Here is a 21944-nt window from a genome sequence, read left to right as displayed (position 1 = left end):
GTACTGGTGACTGGGACACAGGGAGGGCGGGAAAGGCCGGATCTGAATAGGCTTGTGCAGCCCCACAGCAGCCTGAGAGAGCTCTGGGCAGGGGCAGGGCTTTAAGACGGCCTGGAAGTTAGCACTCCCTACAAGCAAACAGCCTCTCACCTGCCCCCTTGGTTACTGAGAGTTTGTGCTTTGGTTTGGGTCTGACTATAAATCCATGACTGCAAAGTGGCTTTTCCGCCTGAAGGAATCCACAGCAGTTTAATATTCCGGTCCCTATGCTTCGTCTGCAGCTTCCAGCACCAGTCACTGGCTCTGGGACAGCTACCCGGTGTGCTGCCCCTTTAAATCTATGGCCACTCCATCTCTGTGTTTCTAATTTAAATCCTGGCTCACTGGCCCTGCCTGCCACTGGGTGTCAAATCCAGGAAAAGTGATTTTCCCAATGGCTGCTTTTATACCATGAGTTTAATCCTTTATTTGGCTTTATGTCCTGTCACATAAGGGACACAGAACCCAATTCTTCACAGTGCAATCTCATTATTCTTTCTCATCCTGCAGAGTGTATCTGAGCGACAGAGGAGGAAAGGAATGTGTCTGAGGCAGCTCCATGGTCAGCAGGACCAGTTCTGAGGTCTGCCAAGCTGCCCACTCGAGACCAAGTCCCTGGGAATTCTTAGCCCGCCCTGGACACTGCCAGAGGGTACAGCAGGCTGCCCTATTTTTGAAAGTCGGATTTTTTGTCATATAATTTCCATACAGTAAAATACAGTTCCATGAGTTTTGACAAATCTACTAACACCTGTTGGTTTAAAATCCACCTGTACTAGAAGCTGCATCAGCTTACACTGAATCCCTCTAAACTCTCAGAGCAATTCAATCCAGTAGAAAAAGATTTCTACATAGAGATTCTGTATTATTCCTTAATTTGGTGTTCCTCTTGCCCTGCTTCCTCCATCCAAGACCCTGGCCGCCCGTGAGTTTAGAAATGCCTCATTCACAATACTATCCCACATCTCAATGCTTGAGCTCCCACCAGCTCGATTAGCAGGAAATCTAGGCCTTCCTCAGACCCGCCCTTCTCAGGGGCCTTTGGGAGGGAGACACAAGACCTAACAGAGAACCAAGCGGCTGCCTCAGTCTGAGTTGGCACCCCTGTCCTCGATTGTTTAGCGGCCATCCTGCTGCCCTTGGGCTGTGGCCCATGCCTCTCCCAGCCTGCTCTGGGACCCTGGTGGCCCTCCCCTGGCCCCACCTCCACTCACTCAGGCCGAGCTCCACGGAGCCCCACCCTGTCCCTCCCCACTGCTGCCCGGCAGGGAGATCCTTCCTCCTCTCCTGAGGATTTTCCCTCAAGATCAGACAAATAGTAGGTGCATAAAACATTCAGGGTGTCTGACAAACTGCAGCGGCAGGAGTTTAAATTGCATACGGTCTTAAACCGAAATCACCCAATTTTACAAATCTGATCCAAACAGAAGGCTCCACAGAGCATAAGGCAGAGATCATCCACATGGATACAGTTGGATTTTTCTTTCCCTTGGCTTCTCGAAAGGGAAATAGATTCCAACAGGGATGCCCCAGGCGGTGTGCACTCAGTAGGAAGACTGAGAACATGAAGGTCTGGGGACCCCAACCGCACAGTCTACCATCCAAGGCTGCCCGGTCTAGGCATTTCATAATTGCTGAATATCTGCATCTTGGGCCTCCCTGCGGCCGCTGCCTACTTCCCTGCCACCTGCTAGTTCTCCCACCACTCTCGTGACCACCTGCCCCCCAGCCCTGCACTACCCTGGGCGTCCCCTGGGTGGCTCGTGTCCCACCCTCTGGACAGCAGTCTGAGGTCTCTGCACCTCTGCACTGGGAACAGTGCTTTGCCCACTCTGACTTGACACTCCTGGGACATGTTCCCTTGGGTAGTGGCACCTCTCAGATCCTCAAACCATAAGTCAAAACGACCCCCCAACGGTGCTCCATTGCCTGCTAAAGGCAGAGTAAATTATTGAAAGTCAACTGGGCAGCTGTTCAAATTGTGGAATGAACCGGCCTGAAGCACTCAGGTGTTTTGAGAGGTGCGTGTGCACCTGAGAAGAAAGAGGCCCTGCCCCTGCGGGGTTCGGTTTATGTCACAGTTAACTCTTCATCACAGAACCGGGTAGACCAGCACGAGATGGTCTGCCTGCCTCACGTGTTCCTCAGAGCTGTGTAGACCTTGACCTGCACCACTGGAGAGGGAGGGAAGAGCTGGAGTCCTAGAGCCAGAGGAGCTATGCTGGCTCAGCATCCCAGAGGCCTGGGGAGGACATAAGGACATGGTGTTGTCTTTGGGTTGGGGGTGTGAAGCTGGAGGAGACGGGCAATGGATAGAACCACAAAAGAGATGCGGGAGGGGGAGCTGGTGGCAGTGGACACTGAACCAAGAAAGTGAGTGGTGAACACCAAAGAGTGCGTGGAAGGCCTGGACTGTGACTTTCCTCACTCGGCCTGTGCCACTTGATGCATGGGGTAATTGTCATATCAGCTTTACTGCAACCTTGCAGGTAGAGCACGCCCAGGTACACTCCTTCCACAGCGAGGAACTACCTTTGCCTGGATGTGACTCGGGACAAAGTCCACAGCTCTGAAGAACCACTGAAAATCATGAGATGTGCAGCCTCTGGACTTCGGGATATTTTCACTCTGTCTTCTACTGTTCTAGCAACCTTTTCTTTTCCTTTTCATAGCCAATGAAACTAGGAGTACCCTTCTGGAAGAAAAATATCTCCTCCTCCCAAACCATCAAGCCACACTCCCCGCGTATAGGCAAGACATGGGAAACCAAAAAGGAAAAGCGACTGGGTTCTTCCCTTTCGATACCAAAAATTGTATGGTTCCGATATACTTTGTTTAGTGTTCCATCACTGGAGAAGAAACTGATACACATTGACCTCCTTATCACCAACCACCAAACAAGGAGAAAATTTTGAAGCTCATCGGAACCAACTCCCACCAATTATAGAGCAGGAAACCAAAGGCCAAAGAAGTTAGGTGATAACACCCAGATTCGCCCCCGCCCCACATGCCCAAGGCTGTCTGGTTCTCTCCATGCTGGCAATCCAGGACTTTCCTGTCCTACCAGGCAGAGTCCACAGAAAGAAGGATGCGGGAACTCTATGGACCTCACCTGCCACCAAGCCATGCAGCTCTACTCCTCACAAGCCATCTGGCACAGCAAAGATGATCCTGAGCTCTTGACCCTCACATCTGTCTAGATGTTGGGGTCATTCTCCGAGCACCTAGGGTATCTGGAGCATCAAATCCATACCACCATCATACCATGCCAATCATACCACCCAGCCTCTGCCAAAAGAGGCACACGTTCACCAACGAAGCAACAGCTGGCAGTCACACTCAACGTGTTACCGTCTAGCAAACAGAATGGACGCTGGTGCTTCTCTCGGCACACTAAAGGCTGGCTAACCACAGAAATTCCACCTTTGAGATCTCGCGTGTTGCCCTGCACCACACTGCTGTCCTCTGCCCCCACCCCAAGCCTGGGGTTGAATGAATTCAACGACAGCTTCATCAGTTTTACCTTACACTCTTCATCCAACAGGTCCAGAATGCCCAGCTTAGCTTCTATGAGGTCGATACAAGGTTGGTTATCGTAAAAATCAATCAAGGTCCAAGGGATCTGCTCCTTCATGTATTCTTCTTGCTCCAGTTTGAAGACATGCTAGGGTAAGGAGTGAAAGATCGAGGTTAGTGACTGGCAGGCACACCTGAACATTCACCTTCCCCGAGCTTCAGCCACATGAGTTCAGAGTGCTGGAGGCTAGTGTGCACCCACCAGAAAAGGTGTGAGTGCTGAGTTACAGCCATGACTGCAGAAAAGCTCAGCTAGGTGATCCCCACTCCTATGTGAACCCCCTCTCCAGGACATTCTAATAATCACCTGCGATTATACTGGTCATATCCCAACCAATCACAAGAAGACTCATGTGTGTTTGAAACTGCTGAAATATCCCAGAAGCCCAAGTTCAGGAGCAGTGGGGGTCAAAGTCAAGAGGAGGACCATTTACCCTGTTAACTCGGCCGCCCCATTCAGACCTCCTCATGAGCACTGGGGAACGCCTTCCTAAAGCTGGGGCACCACCAGGAAATCAAGGACAGGGCAGAGCAGAACCCACCGGCCCTGGGTGGAAGAGAAGCGGCCTGGCCATCACTCTCAGGGAGAGAGGTCCCCCAACCCTGACAGCTCAGGCCCAGAAACCAAGCCTACCGAGTTGAACTGCTGCTGGAGCTTCTCATTTGCATAGTTGATACAAAACTGCTCAAAGCTGTTTACCTCAAATGTCTCAAACCTGCAGAATGGAAAGAAGAGAGGACGAAGTAAGAGACATTTCCTTGTAACGAAGGAACCGCTGGGACCTCAGTAAGTGCCCTCATCCTCTCTCCTGAAGTCCCAGTTTCTGCTCTCGTGCCCAGAGACCACTGTTGCAGGTATCAGCACGACAGAGCACCCTGTTAAATTAGCAGAGTAAGAATGCATATCCATTTTCACAATCAGAAAAAGGACTAACAGTAGGAAAACTGAGAGAAAGCAGATGTAAAAGGGAGAAAGTCACCCACGATTCCGTCACTCGTCTCACCGCCAGTTACATTTTGGTAGGTTTCCTTTCGTTGATACTACATTTCTGAACAAATGAGAATTATGTGTAAAATGAGACCTCCTATTTTCATCATTTAGCTTTCTATTGCGAACATTTCTCCATGCCATCGTTCTTCAAAAGCAGCAGTTTTAATGTCTGCCTCATCAATCGTTGTATGGACTGACGTGAAGATTGCATAGGGCGCCCAGGTGAGGGGACAAGTGGGGTTGAAATTTAGTGGGTACCTCCCTCACGAGCTTGGGAGAGGGTGTTCCAATCAGATGCGGTGACTTCTTCCAATTCAAACAAAGGCTCCTCATGGGCTGGCAGTGCCCCCTACACAGATGAATCATATTTAACCAATCCCCTATTGCAGAACATTTTGGTTCCTTTTCCCGTTTTAAGATGCTATTAATGCTGTGACAAATATTGTATATATCTCTTTGAATTCACGATTCCGTCCACAGAATGTTATCCTAGAAGGAGAATCACTACATAAGAGTATGGTTTCTTAAAAGGTTGAAGCAAATTAACCTCCAGAAAGGTGGAACTAATTTATGTTATCACCCCATTCCCACCCCAGCAACCCAATGTATGAAAGTGTCCTGTTCTCCTAATACTAGTGGAGAGTGTTTTTTGTTTGTTTGTTTTGTTTTTGTTTATTATGAGTTTACATAAGGAAGATCCAGCAAATTTAAGGGTGTATTTCAATGAGTTTTGACAAATATTCTAGAGTGTGACTACCAGCCCAACTCAGCTGTAGAACATTTTCGTCTCTCCAAAATGTTCCCTCGTGTTCTAGCCTTGTACCTCTCTGGGAGTATTCATGTATCATAGCTCTTTGGTCCCTAGTGTAGATTAACTTTTAAAAGTTTTTGGTGACTTACTACATGAATAATATGTTTGTCTGAATTTTCATTTCTTTTATCATCAATGAAGATCAACATTTTTCTGTATATGGGAACTAGTCATTTGTACTTTGTGAATTATCGATGATCACTGGTGATGTGTTTGTTGGGTTTCAACTTTAAAAAAGGACTTGTTGAACTCTCTATCATATCGACACTGTCACTTACTGCTCAACTCAAATGTCTGCAACTGGTTCGATCACTGTGTGGATGAAGGAGGCCACGGAGCCCACAGGAAGGATGCTGGGTAGAGAGATGAGATATGGCACTGCAGAGCCAGGCAGGGGTCCTGCTTGCAGGCCTTGTGTGCTACACTACACTGAGGGGTTTTTACCAGGGGCAATGGGGAGAATTTGAAGGATTTTAAATTAAGAAATGACAATCAGATTTGCATCTTAGAACTGGCTGAAGGATGGAGAAAATTGTGATTTGGGGGAAGGATTACAAGACTCAAGGCAGGAAACTGAATAAGGCAATAATTACTAGAGTAATAATCCAGGCAAGATCCAATCAGAGCTTGACTGAAACTGGAAATGTTCTAAAGCCATTAAGGAAGGTAGAAATGAGAGGATTTTGAATGACCAACAAGGTGACCAGGTGAGATTCACCTGCACAACATGGATGTGGTAGATCTCACCAAGCTAAGAACATTATAACAGCATCAGCAGCTTTAGCTACAAAATGTGGGGCCATCCTGTCCCCTGAGCGATGTCATCAGGCCAAGACAGTGAAAAGGGGCAGAAATCTAGGAGGAAGAGGTATCTTTTTCTCCTTTACACGACAGGCTGAATGAGTTGGAATGAGCGCCTACAGAGTACTAGGCCCAAGTGATTCATGAGCTTTCATTCATTTAATGCCCACAACGACCAAGTAGTTAGGGTTTACTATTAAGCCCATTCTACAGCTGAACAAACTAAGGTATGGGGAGAGTAAATCATCTGCCCCCGATCAAAGAGTCAGTAGGCAAAAGAGCCACTATTTGAACCCAGAGAGTTTGACTTCTGAGACCATATTCTTAATTTCGGGACGAATGAAAGTTTCATGAAGAAAAGGAGGAAGAAACGAATTGGAAGGGCTGTGGACAAGAACGATCGAGCACGTGGAGAGTGATATCACCACCAGGGGAGCCAGGTGGGGGCTCAGGCTTTACCCTTCTCCACAACCTTAAATCTTCACCTCTCTCATTCTTCAGTTTGGACAACTGCGTTTTCTCAGTCTTATATAAAATGACGTCAGCCTTTCCAAACAGATTGTACTCCCTTATGACTACACCCAAATAAAAATGTTGGCATTGCCGCTGGTGGGGGTTGGGGTTGGCGGTAGTCGAGAGGTATCAGCCAATGCAGAGGGACCAGCAAAAATAAATGCATCAGACATCCAATGGGGCCAGGTCAGTGCCCAGAACACATCAGACTTCTCTTCCTCTGCACACACCTCCCCCCTTAAAGAATAAAACATGGATACGTGAGAAGTCATTTTGAGATCAAAGGAGTCAACTGCTTACTGATAGCCACATTAAAGAACAGCCTTTGGTCATGCCCACGTAGGAGTTTAGGTTAATAAAACAAGATCAAAGATGCAAAGTCCCAGCTGGAGCTGTAGTCCAGACCACGCAGGAGGGATGCACTATGTCTGCCAGTCATTATCCTGGTTTGTGGCCCTCTCAGCCATACTGTGGTCCTACAGACCTAGTTTTGTCACTTAGAACCTCATTTCCTCCCCTATTAGCCCACCGCACCTCAAGAGAGGTTGCTGACATCAGCCAAGCCCCAGAGGAAATTTAATTAATAAAACTCAGAAGGAAGATAAAAGAGCCACCCTTGCAAGTGGCCAGATAATAGCAACTGGGTGTGTTTGTAGGGCTTGTACTGAGCTCCACAGATAAAGAATTTAAATATCTCCCACTTATCATTTTTTAAAGGTTCACATTGGTAGCACTCCACAAAGACCATTCTCATTAATTTGAGATGGCCTGAAATTAGCTCATAATTTCCCTATTTCTAAGATATTATCTGGAAACAATTCCTCTGCCATCTAAGGTAATTACTGTAATGCCGGAGGGCCAGAGAGAAATGAGGGGTTTGAGTAGCTTGGAAAATGTCTAAGATGACTGACCTCAGAAAGCCACAGTCAGGGAGATGGGGCAACCTTTCTCTGCAATGGAATTATATCTGTAGTAATTCTTCCCATCAACAGAGATGACTTTTTAAAATAAACACAATGAATCAATTTATAATCCACAACATTAACATATCACAAAAAAATTTATATTCCAGAGGGATTTAGATTTCCCCTGTAAAATCAATGTCGAGACTATTTAGACCAGAATCCTTGGGGGGAAGGAAGGTCAAAACGTAGAATAAGACTTGATGCTGAAACATGAGATCTGTACTCGTAGTCATACAATTCTCGCCCTTACTTCAATTTCCTCCTATCTCCAAAATGTAGGAGAAAAGTATACAATTTCCTTCTCATTCTATCCCAATTTCAAGGTGTGATACAAGCCACAAATGCTTCTAAAAATAAGGCAGTGTTTCTTGAAAAGTGAAACTGTAATAAAAACTCTGGAGATTAATTATTAACCTCCATGAATCCCTCACTCCAGAGCAGAGAGGCAGTGAGATGCTTTGAAGTCTGGGAAACAGTCCTTCCTCCAGAATATGGTCAAAGGAACAGGACTCTCTTAGCTCAGCCTCATCTTTCTATTTTACCATGATTACTATTGACCATTCTACCGAAAGTCACATGAGAAGATAAGGGCCATAGATACAGAAGAGGGTTTCCAGATAATGATTATGAAAAGTCAAAAAAAAAAAAAAGTAATGTGAGAAATTTCCTCTAGATAAGCCTTTAAAAACGGGGCCTTCACGTGTTGGGCTCAGAGAAATGGGCCAACTATCCTCTGAGGGTCTCTTTCTCTACTGCGGCCCATGAAATCTCACAAGAGCATCTTGTGGGCTGTTAGGGAGGCCAACTCTTCTGATCTCTTTACTAAACAATCTTGGGATACTGGCCATATTTTAGAATGGCAGGACTTTAATTCTACTCATGTGTTTCTGTGTCTAGATGTCCCCACATAGAACTTGTCCTTCAAGGACAGTACAGTCCTGGGAACTGCTCACATCTTAAGATCAAGAACGGTTCTTCTTTTGGAAGATCTTGATCTATTCGGTTTGCAGCGTGCTCCAACTCCAGGCTCATCTTTGTGCCTGGAACTCCAAATGTGGAACAGGAAAATGCCCACCACATGGTAAACCCAACCTATCAGTCAACTGTCCCAAGAACCTTGAAAACTACAGAGAATAACAAGTCATGGTCTCTGTCCAGAAGAGGTATCAGGAAGATAATAGGAAACAGCACATGAAACCTCCTAAGAAACAGAGATGCACTGTAGGCTTTTAAAGGAGGGTGAGTTCTTGGGGTTACCGGCATGGACAGAGAGAAAGGGGTTGTTATCTGAGCCTTAGGAGTATGTAGGAGTGTCTGGCTCCCACCAGACTCCAAAGGCTGTGTTGAAGCAATTATGGAAAGTTCAACTTGACTTTAGAACACTGAGTTACAAGGCTCTCCTGGGAGACTTGGAGATTCTAGGGCGAACCCAATGGCTTCAGGTGATCTGCTAAATCTGAGAACACTGGAGCCAGCCATGAATGTCCACTCTGAAGAAGACATGTCCAGGGATCTTCAGGGCTATCTGAGGCTAGGCCACTGTTCACAGGCTGGAGGGTAAATGCAATCACTGACTTCCCCCCGCATCTTTCATGAAACCTTTTCATACTGGTCAGAAGAAGTGAGTAGTCTTCTCTGAATAACCAGGACTGTAAAATTATCTGTTAGTCTGTTTTGAAGTGTGTGACCAAGAAAACAGTGGGTCTAAGAAATTTACTTAAAATATATCATTAAAGGCAACCTATAGAATGGTAGAAAATATTTGCAAATCATATTTCTGATAAGAGATTAATACTCAGAAGGTATAAAGAACTTCTACTACTCAACAAAAAACAAATAATTATTAAAAAATAAGCAAAGGACCAGAACATTACTCCAAAGAAGACCTACAAATGGTTAAGAAAGCATATGAAAGGATGATCAACATCACTAATCATTAGAGAAAAGTAAATCAAAACCACAATGAGATACCACCTTATACCTATTAGAATGGCTACCATCAAAAAAAAAACAGAACGTGGAGAAATTAGAACCCTAGTGCACTACTGGTAGGAATTATCATTATAATAGCCAAGCGGCCCAAATATCCATCAACAGATGAATGGATAAACGAGCTGTGGTATGTCTATACAATGGAATATTACTCAGCTTTTAAAAAGAAGGAAATCCTGTCACATGCTCCAACATGGATGAATCTTAAGGATATTATGCTGCTAAACGAAGTAAGCCAGTCACAAAAGGACAAATACTGCATGATTCCACTTATATGAGGTATCTAAAGTAGTCAAATCCACAGAGAGGAGAATGGCGGTTTCCAGGGGCTGGCAGGAAGGAAAATGGGAGTTGTTCCGTGGGTACAGAGTTTGTTTTCCAGTGTGAAACACCTCCAGAGATCGGTTGCACAACAATGTGAATGTATTTAAGACCACTTAACTGTATACTTGATAATGCTGAAGGGAGTAAATTTTATGTATTTTTTAATAATTCAAATTTTAATATGTTAAAACACATCATCGAAAAGCACTGAATAGAGCTAGATGCTAATTTAAAGTTAGGAAATACCACAAGAGACAGAAAAAGCAGCATGAGAGGGCTGAGAAGGACGTAAAATCCCAGCAAACCCCATTTCCTGCTTCCTGGGGCCCAAAAATCCCTGTCCTCCCTCAGCATCCTCCCCACAGGTTCCTCACGCAGGAATCTGTAACCCTGCCTTGCTTCAAAAGTCCCCTAGGCCAAACATCTTCCTCAAGAACAAGCTGGTCACAGCCAAAGCCCCTGCTACCTCGGCATTTTGAAGGCTCAAGTCAAAGACAAATAAACATGTTTGTCCCAAAAGGAAGCCATTTCTTTCTTGTTGCCTCAAGGAGCAGAGAGCAATAAAGGTTTATGGTTGCAATTAATCAAGCCTATAGAGGCCAGCGCTGGTTAATGCAACATGAAAAGGAAACTCCAGACAAAAGCTGCCTGGCTCTCACCTATTAATTTCTGTCCCCTGCCTGATAAGAAATACCCTGCAGGCCACTTCACAGATCCCTCGTTAAGGAAAGAGCCTTGGCTTGACTTGGTTAACTTGCTCTGGGAGTTGCCTGCTTTGCACTTTTTTGGAGCTGGGGCAGGGGAGCAAGGTGTAGGGAAGCCACCCTTCTGCCAGCCTTTTCCTACCATCTCAACTAACCACCAGTTAGAACAGCATGAGGGGAGACGTGTGTGTTATGCCGGCTCGTGCACTGTTTGCTTACATATATATGGAAGCGAGTGTTTATCCACTGTGACTGCCGATTCTGATGATAACATTTTAAACATTTATAGAAAAATCTGGAGTGGCTCGTCTACGCTACAAAACTCTTTTTAGTTGTCTCCAGAACAAGTTTGGTGAGCCAGGAACGCCCAAATGGCTACAATTCATCCTAGCTGAAGTAATTTGTGCCTATGTGTGGGGTAGAGGGCAGCAATTCCAATCTTTATTTGCTAGTTTTGCATATTTTTAACCTAATGAGAGAGACAACTCCTTATTCCTTCTCTCTTAACGAACGGGTTTAATGTATTCAGAAACACATCCCCACCACCCTTCCCATTCTCTCCAGCTTCCACATGCCATCCTTCTGCTCACAGGTGACAAGGAAGAATAAGAAAATCAAAGACTTCAGGTCATCCCAAGGGCATCTTCTATGTGTACCAAGTATCCCCATAGTAGGGCTGAGAAACGAGTGAGACAATGGTCTTCTCCCTCTCCAGTGTCTGGTCAGGGATTTGGGTAGAAAACTCAAAAAGATAAAAAGTAATGCTGGAATTTTCTGATGCCATGAAGGATGGCAGGCTCCCTAGAGAGAATAACTTCCCACAGTTACATCATAAATAAAACCTAAAGACAGGAATTAGTTTGAAATGGTGTGGTGGTGGTTAGACGAGAGAGGTCGAGTATCACGTGTGACGCCCACTTCCAGGTAACCGAGGGATGACCACATGAACGATAAAGGTTCAGTGGGTTTCTGAAAGGGGTCTGAAGTCTAAAGAGAAAAAGACAGAAAGACACCTTGATTGGTACAGGGAGAGGACAAAAAAATAGCTCAACAGAAGTCATCCCAGATTTCCATTATTTTCTCCTGGATTAAGAAATGATGTCGCTGACCTGATGGAACAGAGATAGTACCTACCTCCCAGATTCAAGTTACCTGCTTTTCTGTGGTGAAGTGTTTGGTTTTAATCTCCTAGGAGTTCCTTCCATGCCCTCGAACCAAAAAAGAACCAAGGCCAGTGCGAATTTACATCATGACTTCTAGGCAGGCCAGACTGTTGAAGAGCACACACGTGCATGTTCACAGAATGTCTCTGAGAGCTTTCTTGGCAACAAATGGCCCAGGAGCACAGCCAACTCTGAACGCCCCTTGCGTCTAACTTGTTGTCATGAACTCTGCTTATAGGGTGTGAACTCGGCATGGCACCGAGCATACTGGAGGAGGAAGCGTGCGTGGCATTTCTCTCCCCGGGAGGAGAGTGAATCACTTTTTAAATATGACTTCTTTATGACACAGTTTGAAAAAGAAAATTAGCTTCTGAGAAAGAACGGGAATTAAAAAAAAGAGAAAACAGTATAGCATGCCTGGAAGTATAAAGAATAGGAACATTCCCAAGAGGGCTCAAATATGGCCCTTTCTATGCTGCTTGGTCCCGCAATGGGACCCTGCTCTCACTGGGAAGCTGTCATATGTTCCCGAAGGAACCTGCGGCCACTCTGAGATGAGGAAGATGCACAGGTCAGGAGCTGGCACCAAAAACAGGAGACAGAGTCCTCAGGATCCCCACTTATCCATGGACAAGTCTTCCTTTCAAACCACTGTCAAGCCTTCCCTGCAATCTCTCTCTCCCCTTTGGGCAGTCACAAGACCTTAGAGAAGATAAACTCAATTGTAAAAATTAAATAACAGATGGAAGCACAAAACCCCAGTTTGCATGAGCCCAGACTCAGCAATACCAGGAGCCCAACTCACAGAGGCTCCTCACCAATGAGAAAAGCCTTTCCCTGGGGACGTCTGGAAGGGCTGAAACAGTCTGCAACTGTAACAGAGCTGAAGCATGAGGTTTTATGTATCAGTAGCACTGAAGTCAAAATATTTGTACATGCAACTAACGAGTCTGCATGTTAATCTTCCCAAATCGAAAACTCAGTAAAATTAGATGCCCAGGTAGATGCAAGCAATCGGGTCAGATGCTACAGCCTGAATTTCTCTGGGTCCTCTTTCAGAAGGTAACACAAAAGGTCAGTTTTTGGAGAAACTCAATAACCTGAAAATCTTCACGCAGAGGAAAGAATAATCCAGAATTACTGACAGATGGGCACAGAGCTTTCCATGCTCTCTCCAGAGCAAATAGAAAGGCTGAGCACGAAACAGGCACTCGACTGACCAGAAGGAGCAGCAGCCTGCCCACCTCAGCTAAAACCCTGATGCTCTCGGAGAGAACGCATTCTCCTGCTCCCCACACTAGGGTGCCTCTCCACTGTTTATTCCCCATCACCTAGGTGTCCTTTCACACTCTGCTTGGGTGCCTCCCATGTGCTACTTCCTCCTTTTAAAAGATCCAGCTCAAACCTCACCTCCCACATAAAGCTTTCCCCGACTGTGCCAACGAGCTCGCCCTCTCCTGCCTTGAAACTCATCAGCTCTAAGTGTCCGAACCCTCCCACTGACCCCGCGACAATTTCTTCCGGTGCACCTTGTATCACAAATACAACTCTTTAGCCCGTTCCGGGGGCCTTTGTGACGCCAGAAATCGAGCTTCTTTCTTCTCCTGTTACCTCCCCAGCATGCGACATGGTTCAATTTGAAACCCAATGATGAACCAGAGCAGCAGAGATGTCACGAGGACAGCCCATCTTGGCACGGGGAGTGGCCACCTCTAGAGAGGCATCTCCTTAACCACGGCCTCAACATAAGGCGAGTACCGGCTCATCATCGGCCCACCGGGCAGTTGCTTCCACGAGGGCATCACTGTTCTCACAACTCTGCACTTCTATGGGTCCGAATTTCTATTTTAAGGCAGAAGCCATGGCTCCTATGATATAAAGATCCAGGAGGACTTTAATCTATTATTAGCTTAAAGAGGGCAGGACATCGATCATAAAGGAAGCGCGAGGGAGGGTGCAGTCCAGTACACGTAATTTCTAACAATTCTATAAGGGTCTGGAAAGAACCTCAGAGGGACTGTGGCTCAAAACTTCATTTCAAGCTATGGAAACTAAAGCCCAGAAAGGACCTGTGATCTGCAGTCATTCGACGAGCTGGTGACAGTAGCGAGTCAAAATACCGGTCTCCTGACAACTCGTCAGGTAGACTTTTCACTATGCCGTGCTGGCTCTCCCTGAAAAACATGTCGTTATGAATAACAGTTTTCTCCATCAGGCTAAGATTCGGAGAGGAAACGAAAACTCGAGAATGACCGCACACCACACAACCTGTGCAGCGCTAGGCAAAATTATGGCAAAATTAAAATAATCACCTTGATTGGTGATATGGTGAACAAGGCCGAATGGTAGATTTAAATAAAACATAACAGATACAAAACCTGAATTTAAGTCCACAGTAACTTCCAGTCGTTGCTGGGCAAGACATTTCCCTCTCTGGACCTGCTTTGCAGGTAGAAAAACGGATGTCCACAGGGTTTCTGGTGTTTGGACAGGACCCATTCTTCTTTGGGACTGTTCTCCATAATGTAGCATCCCTGGCCTTAGGCCACTAGGAGGCAGTAGTGACCCCAGCAGGCTCTATGACAACCCAAAATACCGTTCCCTGGCTGAAAACCACTGAGGAAGTCCCAAGGCCCTTGCTGGCTCCTAAAATGCCAGCGGGCAGACGCCACCCACCACGGGTTAGCGGGACGGGCGTGGGCCAACCCACCCGTAGATGTCCAGGACCCCGATGAAGGAGTGCTGCTTGAGGGAGGTGTGCAGGGCCTTGTTGACGTGGCCCACGATCCAGCCGAACAGCTGCGCGTAGATGTGCTTGGCCAGGGCGTTGCGCGCGTTGACCACCTGCTGCAGAGACATGGGCTTGATGTACGTCTCCGAGGTGGTGACCAGTTTGCGATGGCACAGCCAGTGCTCCATCTGATTGTGCTCCACCCCTAGCAGCTGGCAGAAGTTACTCAGGTGTTCATCCTGGGGCTGGAAGAGACACGGGGAGACGGTTCAGGAGGGGCGTGGAGGACAAGCCCAGCACCGTGCCCTCTCCCCTCTGCTGTCGGACCCCCAGCACCCCAGAACCCCATTTCATCCCCAGCTGCTTGCTGCTCCAGAAGTCTGTCTCACACCACTAAGTAGAAATGGCAACGAGGGCCCAAAAAGTCGCTCAAACTGATCATCACACCCGCTAATGACCGAATGATCAAAGCTTTAAAAAATAAAAACCCACCCTCCTTTTCCCGTCCCCTCCTCTGGTTCAGGGTAACTGGAAGGAGAGGGCTCCCCGAATGAAGGGCGTGGAATGAGAACCGACAGCCGAGGAACAGGTAAGCCATAGGAGGACGGCACTGGAGGGCGGCAGACCCAGTGCATGCACCGTTTCCACCTGCAGAGTTCCACACGCAGCGCTTAACCCACAGCCCAGAGGGACGTCCTCATTGACAAGCCCAACCTGACGAGCGCCCGCATCTTGGCTCAGTGATATTAAATAACGTGCAATTAAACTTCATATTCTTAAAGCACCTGATGCTGCAGGGGGAAAAAGTGAATCCAGGTGGAAAGCTAGGACAAATGGCAAAAAATATGCAACAAACTTTGACCCAAGAAGATCGCCTGGAACTCTGTAACTGATAATATCACCTGCTTAGAGCTGGGGGGTGGGGGAAACTAGGAATTCCGCCAGCTTAAGTCCTTTCCCTATACAGGTGAGAAGCCAAGTCCCAGAAGAGCACAAAGTCTCACCCAGGTGCCCAGGGCCCTGCTACCCAGTGAATCCAGCTGCATTTCATCTTGACCCTCATTCACCCCAACGACCAATCATACCACCTGGCCTTTGAGTCCCTGATCACTAAACCACCTGCAGGGACTTCTCTCATTTCACCCGAATGCGGATGTCTCTTGGACAATTCTTGCTGAGGGCACCCCAAGGAAAACCTGCTTTTCCTCTCAAGTTCCTCTCCCCATTATTCATTCCCTCATCTAAATCTGCCAGGGAAAGCTGATAACTGGGCCACGAGCCTGCTATTAACTCCGAGGCTGAGAGGGAGTCCTTTAGAACATGATGTGCAGCCTCCTAATGGCCCTAAATGGCTTGTGGGATTCATTTTCTTATGAGGTTGCATCATAGGATTTAAATAAGGGCTTGTTTAATGAAATGAACAGGTATCCCTAACATTTCCCGCTTAATATCCCCAGGCCATTTTTTTTCTCCAACAGATATTTAAAATCTACCCAAAACAAACACAATTACAAAAGAACAGAATGCCAGAGTAGGAAAGACCCTCTAATTCATTAAGGCCGGTGTTTTTCCAAAGTATAGTTTGTGAAGCAATAGTTAACAAAGATCATGAATTAGTTTTACTTAACAGAAGAGGAGGGGAGGGTGGCACCGGATCAAACACAACTGAACTGGTTGGTTGACGCGCCCTGTAAGTATCAAGAGAGATTTTATGGAGCATTTCCTGAACTTAATTGACCAAAATATCCTTATCTTCCTATAATTGGTTAAGGTTCCCAGGAAACTATGCTGGGAACTATCATTCTGACCCAATCCTTCTTATTTTTCAGGTGAGGAAAATGAAGTGAGGCTCCCCGACTGTGGCCCAGGCCTCCTAACCCAACCCAGGAGGAGAATCAGCCTGGACTGGGTGGGTGTGGAGAGGCCCCTGTCTTTTTGCTCAGCAGGTGGGGACACCAGGGCTACTTTCCCTGGCCAAAAGCCCTTCACTCTGGAGCTACTCCCAACCTGCCAGCCCCTGCCCCCAAACAGAAAGCTATACAAGGTAAAATGAAGTGCCTGGGGATAGCTTGGCAGGTAACAAGATTAGAGGTGGCAAGGGTCCAACTTGTTCATCTGACATATTTCCAAGAAATGCTTAATTGCCAGGCAGGGCATTGCAGCTGGATTCCCTGACATGTAAATGGCTTGGCAGCAACAAACATAGCACCTGAGCCTGCCCACAGGCTCCGTTCCCTCCCCGGCACCTCCCAGGTAAATGCAGTGGAGAAAGGCCCTCGGTTCTGGGAGTGATCATCACCCCGGGACGGGTTCCCACCCACTGCAGTGGGGTGCAGCTTAGCCCTGTGTTACCCACCTCTGACTGTTGATTAAAGATGCTAACTGAAACTGATTTAACATCATGCAATTACATTTAAGCTTAATTAAATGATGCTAAATCCATTAAAAATGGTCAGCATCACAGGTAGCAGATTAGGTTTGCAGGTCCATGTTGCCAAATTCAAGAAACAAATTGCCTCTGGTGTCCAAGTAATTGTACGTTGTTGCATCTCCAAGGCAACTCTGGCAGTCAAAGAACACATTTTCATGACTTAATTAAAAATAAAAACTAGCGAGCAGAAGGAATGCTGCACATGGATAGATGGCACTTCCAGTAGGAGAGCCACCCTATGTGCCCGAGGGGTAAACCGAAATGCATCTGAGAAAAGGACCTCTACTAGCAACCATTTAGTGAAGCATTTCTTGAGCACTCTGCCAGGCACTAGTGGGGACATAAGGCCAGGGGAGGACAGACCCAGCTCAAGGGAATGACAGCCCGGGGGACGAAGCAGGGCTGGCAGAGGTGTAGAGGAATGGATTTGGATTTGGGTCCAGATTCAGCTCTGCTGTTAACTGTCTTCATGAACTTGGAGAAGGAGTTTCCTCTTTCTGGGCTCTAGTTCTTCTAACCCTGTGAAAGTGAGTGAGAAGGATGCTCGTAAAATCTGCTCTGGCTTTAACCACAATGATAACTCTCAAGAACTCAACCATGGGAGCCCCGTGCTAAGGCCGGTGCTACCACCCCTGACGAGGAAACAGAGCTTGAAAGGTTAAGTAACTATCAGTAAGGGGCAGAACCAGGACTGAAACTCGGCAGTCTTGACTCAAGAGTTCTCACTCTCAATTAGTTCTCGACACAGCCTCTAACTGGAGAACAATCTAAAACTAGCCTAGACCATGTACCTGTCCTCAAAACCCTCTGACTTTTTATGTCTAAGAGAAAGGGCCTGCTGTGCCACATGGTACCCAAACCTCTGTCTGTCAGGTATCCTCCTTCCTCCCCTCCTTTCGCCACCACCTATGTCCTCTGTCCACTTTCCCCAAGTGCCCTCCAATATTCCCACCTGCATACAGTCTTTACGCAAATGCTCAGTGGGTGCCAGTGTGTGCCAGGGCTGGAGTGGTGAGCACGGCAGACACAGTCCTATCGTCTAGTGGGGAAAACAGGCACTGCTGAAATAATGCCAGTCAACACATTCCTTCTCACCTGAGGGATGAGAGGCTGGGTGGGGAAGATCAGCCACAGGATCAGAGAGACACCTCATTTACAAAGCCCAAGCGCCGGCTTTTCCAAGAGCCCCTGGTCTCACCCCATCCCAACCGCAGATGCCCAAGAACTCACTGGCTCTGGTTCTCACGCTCACTGTCTCAGATGTGCTCGTCCACTCTACCCACACTTGCATCGCCACTGAGCCTCAATCATCCACCCACCTACTTCTCGGGTGCCTACCAAGCACTGGGTACTGGTGATACGATAATGAGCAAAACAGTCCCTGCCCTCAGAGACTTTGGAGTCTCGTGAGGCAAATCACAATAAGTGTACAAATCACAACCATGTTAAGTGCCGTGCAGCAGAAGTATGGATGCTGTAAGAATCCATGATGGGCAATGTGACCCTGGGGGCGAGGGGGACTGGGGGAGGGGTGGAGTGGAGGCCAAAAGAACATGTCACCTTTGCTGCATCTTACCAGCCTGAACCATGAGTTTTTCAATTCAAATGTTCCTAATCTCACCTGTCCCTGACAGCTGGCAGAGGATGGCTGCCCTAAGGAAGCATGGGACATTTATGGAGGTGTGTATGTGGGAGGAATGGACTCTGTACACTTTCCCATGACGGGAAAGACACCAGGAACAAGACTTCACTGGTCCTAATGACTCTGCCTGAAGGGTGTTGGTCCTGCACTGGAGGCCCATCCATCACCCCGCCAAGACACAGGTCCCCCTCTGGACACCCCAATCCCTCTCGCAGCAGCACCACTGCCAGCCTCATCCCTGTCCCCTGCCCCACACTCAGGCACATACACATCGACATCCAGGAGCACCTAACAATGCCCAGCTCCGACCTCTTTCCCTTCAAAGTGAGCTTCAAAGCTCTCATGAGGCTGCAGACGCCAGGCTGAGGATGGTGGCAGCTCTGAATGGCCCAGGGGACCTCCCAAACCTAAGACCATGTCTCTTTTAGGGAAATTGTAAGGGGCAGGAGTGAGGGGAGGGTGATCGGCTCTGCAGGTGCCAGCTACAGTTCAGGCCTTCCTCTTCAACAAAGGCAGGGCCAGTTTTAACTTCTGATAGCCCCCAACCCTAGGCAGCCCCCAACCCTTAACCTCCTAAACAACAGGAAGTGAAGAAATGTCTGCTCAATTGAAAAAGCAATTGAATTGTGCCCACGTTCACATTCTGAAGCATTGTTTTCTGTCTTTTCCCAACATCAGTTATTTAAATTCTAAGTCCTTTGGAATAAGAATCATACTTTGCATCTCCTAGGACTTAGTGATAAGTGGACACAAAAAAGCTCTATAATGAACCACTGCAGGTTCACTGATACATGTTACTTTGCCCGACGCCATGAATGACCAGAGCTGCCACAGTTGTGTCTATACTACGGCCCTGGTACCTACTCTCAATGTACACACTTAATGTTCTGCCTCGTGCTGTCAAAATCTTGGCAAGTGTTGTCAGCTGTCTTGTCTACCCCAATTGGATTACAGGCCCTTGGAGACAGTCCCAAGTACGGTGACCAACACCCCTTCATGTCCTTCCAGTAGGATCCTCAGTCAGGAGCTCAGATAGTACTCATGGGTTAATCAGAATTCCGTGGACCTCAGGGTACTTGAAAAATCAAACCATCAAAAATAATTTATTAAATACTCACAAAATTCTCTGCTCTCAGTGATAGAAACTGGATGGCAGCTGACTTGAAAAGATGTATTCTTTTATGAAATTATCAGCGATGGAAGAGAAATCATTACTGGTAAGAATAAATAACCTATGAATGTCCTCTAAATGGAAAGACACATTTCAGTTGTATAAAACTGTAAGAACAGTGTGAATTGTGTACGTTTTATCTCCGGTGCTGGTGTGCAACTTACTGATATACTACACGATTCACCATCACGCTCAGCCTGAATCTCCACATTTCCAAGGTGCAGGATAGAAGCAATTATCTTAAAAATGCTTATCTGATGGGACTCTCTCACTCCTGGGGGGGAAAAAAAAAAAGAATGAGTGACACTCAATATCCATGGTAGGATAGAAAGGGCATCTTACCTTTTTTAAGGACTTAAAAAAAAGGGTTGAATTTCCTTTCTGGGCCAGTGACTTCTAAAATGATCCCAACTCCTCACCAGGTAATTGCCACTCACAGTAACAGCTCAGAGGGCAAAGGGGCTCCCCCGACTAAAAGAGAAATGTCCTCACTCTGATTGTCCTGATCAAAGCAGATGGGTCCCGCTACCATTTTACCTTCTCCAGGAGCAAAGGAGAGGCAGCAATCATGCAGACTCATTTTGGATTTGATTTCAACCAAACGCTTTATGAATGTTTTCAAGAGTTTAATAAGAATGGTCATTTATCTGCAGTCATTTTTCTCCCAACATAATATCCTGCAAACATCTGTGACACACATCCAAGGTGCCAACAGGGGAAGGAGACACTTCTGGGAGTGCTGTGACGGGCTGGATGGCCAGCTGTCCCCTGGCTGCTCCCTGAGGGGGCTGGTTCACCACACCGAACGCCCCGTCACAGTTAAACACATGCGTACCTACCCTGGAACCAGCATGGCAGCAAATACCTATTGCCAAATTTATTTACACAACTAAGTTACCAAAGACATGGATAATCTCTTATGGTTCATACTTAGCTTCCAAGGCATTATCATTTCTTTTTAAATTACAAACTATTTCAGACATATAAAAAAAAAGTTACAGAACACTCTAATAAATACCAGTCAACCCACCGCTCAATTCAGGAAGTAATACAACTGTTCCCCGTTATTCCTCCACAGCTGTAGCTACTTAATTGTAAGGCAATACTTAGGCTAAAACTTCAGTCAGTGACATCTATATAAATGGAAATAAAAATATGTCATGCTACGATTAACAATTTTATTCAGATAATCCACAAAGTGGACAGCTCAAGCATGAAACAGACAAATTAACTATAGACTTAGTACTTACTGTTAGATGACCACTACCATGTAAGCTTCGCATGGGCAGGGATTTACTTTTTCTTTATTAAATAATATTTCCAAAATATATACAATAAAATAAAAAAAATAATACAATGAATCTTTGTTGTTGCTTCATCATTAAATCCCCAGCACCTGGCACACAGTAGGTGCTCAGAAACATCAGGGACAGAATGACAGAACTAGTGACTGTTTCACAGATGCAAATACTTGTAGGTGTCGCTTGTAGGTGAAATGTTTGTGTTATTCAAATATCTGATTTCATTTAATCTAATAATCAAAAGAAAGAAAGAAAGAAAGAAAACCAGCCAGAGGCCAAAGAATTTAGACATACATCTTGATTCAATGTGACTGAATGAGACTAGAAAAAAAGATCAAAGTCAAAAGTTGAAACCCAGGACAAGGCCGAGGCCTAATGGCTGTGCACCTACGTAGGGAGCAAAGCGCCGGGCTTCTGAATAGAGCTCAGAGTGTCCGGCTCTCCAGTAGGTCCCATTAGAAGTGCTAGTCAGGAACTGGGTGCTGGAATCATCACAGGGCCAAAGGGACAGGTCACCTTTCTTTTTCACTTATGCTTAGGAACCACTGCTCTGTCAATTTCCAAACCACCCTGTCATGGTAGGAGTTTAAGAAGTAGATATTAAATCCTAACAAGTGTTAAGATTCTTGTACTATAATGACTAGAATGTCCCTTCTTAATATGGGATTCCATGAATAAGCAGTACCTCGCTATGGGAAGCTAAACCAAAAAAACAAAAAAAAACAGAAGGAGCAGAACAAGGGTTTGCAACCTATGGCCTGTAGCCCACAGCCTATTTTTATAATTAAA

The 21944-nt window shown here is 46.4% G+C and overlaps 1 protein-coding gene across 7 annotated transcripts in view; it reads right to left on the bottom strand.

Annotated features, from left to right (window-relative positions):
- MYO5B (myosin VB) overlaps positions 1 to 21944 on the bottom strand; it is a 308110-nt gene that overhangs the window by 103535 nt on the left and 182631 nt on the right. For 5 of the 7 annotated variants that reach the window (XM_039841649.1, XM_039841646.1, XM_039841647.1 and 2 more), the window contains exons 9-13: positions 20019 to 20128; positions 14590 to 14855; positions 13949 to 14053; positions 4250 to 4331; positions 3563 to 3703 (exon numbers count right to left, since the gene is read on the bottom strand). In XM_039841649.1, the coding sequence (XP_039697583.1) occupies positions 3563 to 3703; positions 4250 to 4331; positions 13949 to 14053; positions 14590 to 14855; positions 20019 to 20128 (704 nt within the window). The remainder of the gene's footprint in view (positions 1 to 3562; positions 3704 to 4249; positions 4332 to 13948; positions 14054 to 14589; positions 14856 to 20018; positions 20129 to 21944) is intronic. The other 2 variants (XM_039841648.1, XM_039841653.1) reach the window with 1 other exon arrangement.

Source organism: Pteropus medius, unplaced genomic scaffold, assembly GCF_902729225.1.
Source record: "Pteropus medius unplaced genomic scaffold, Ma_sr-lr_union100, whole genome shotgun sequence".
Lineage (NCBI taxonomy): Eukaryota > Metazoa > Chordata > Mammalia > Chiroptera > Pteropodidae > Pteropus > Pteropus medius.
Note: the sequence above shows the minus strand (reverse complement) of the source record. Positions and strands in the feature narration are given on the sequence as shown.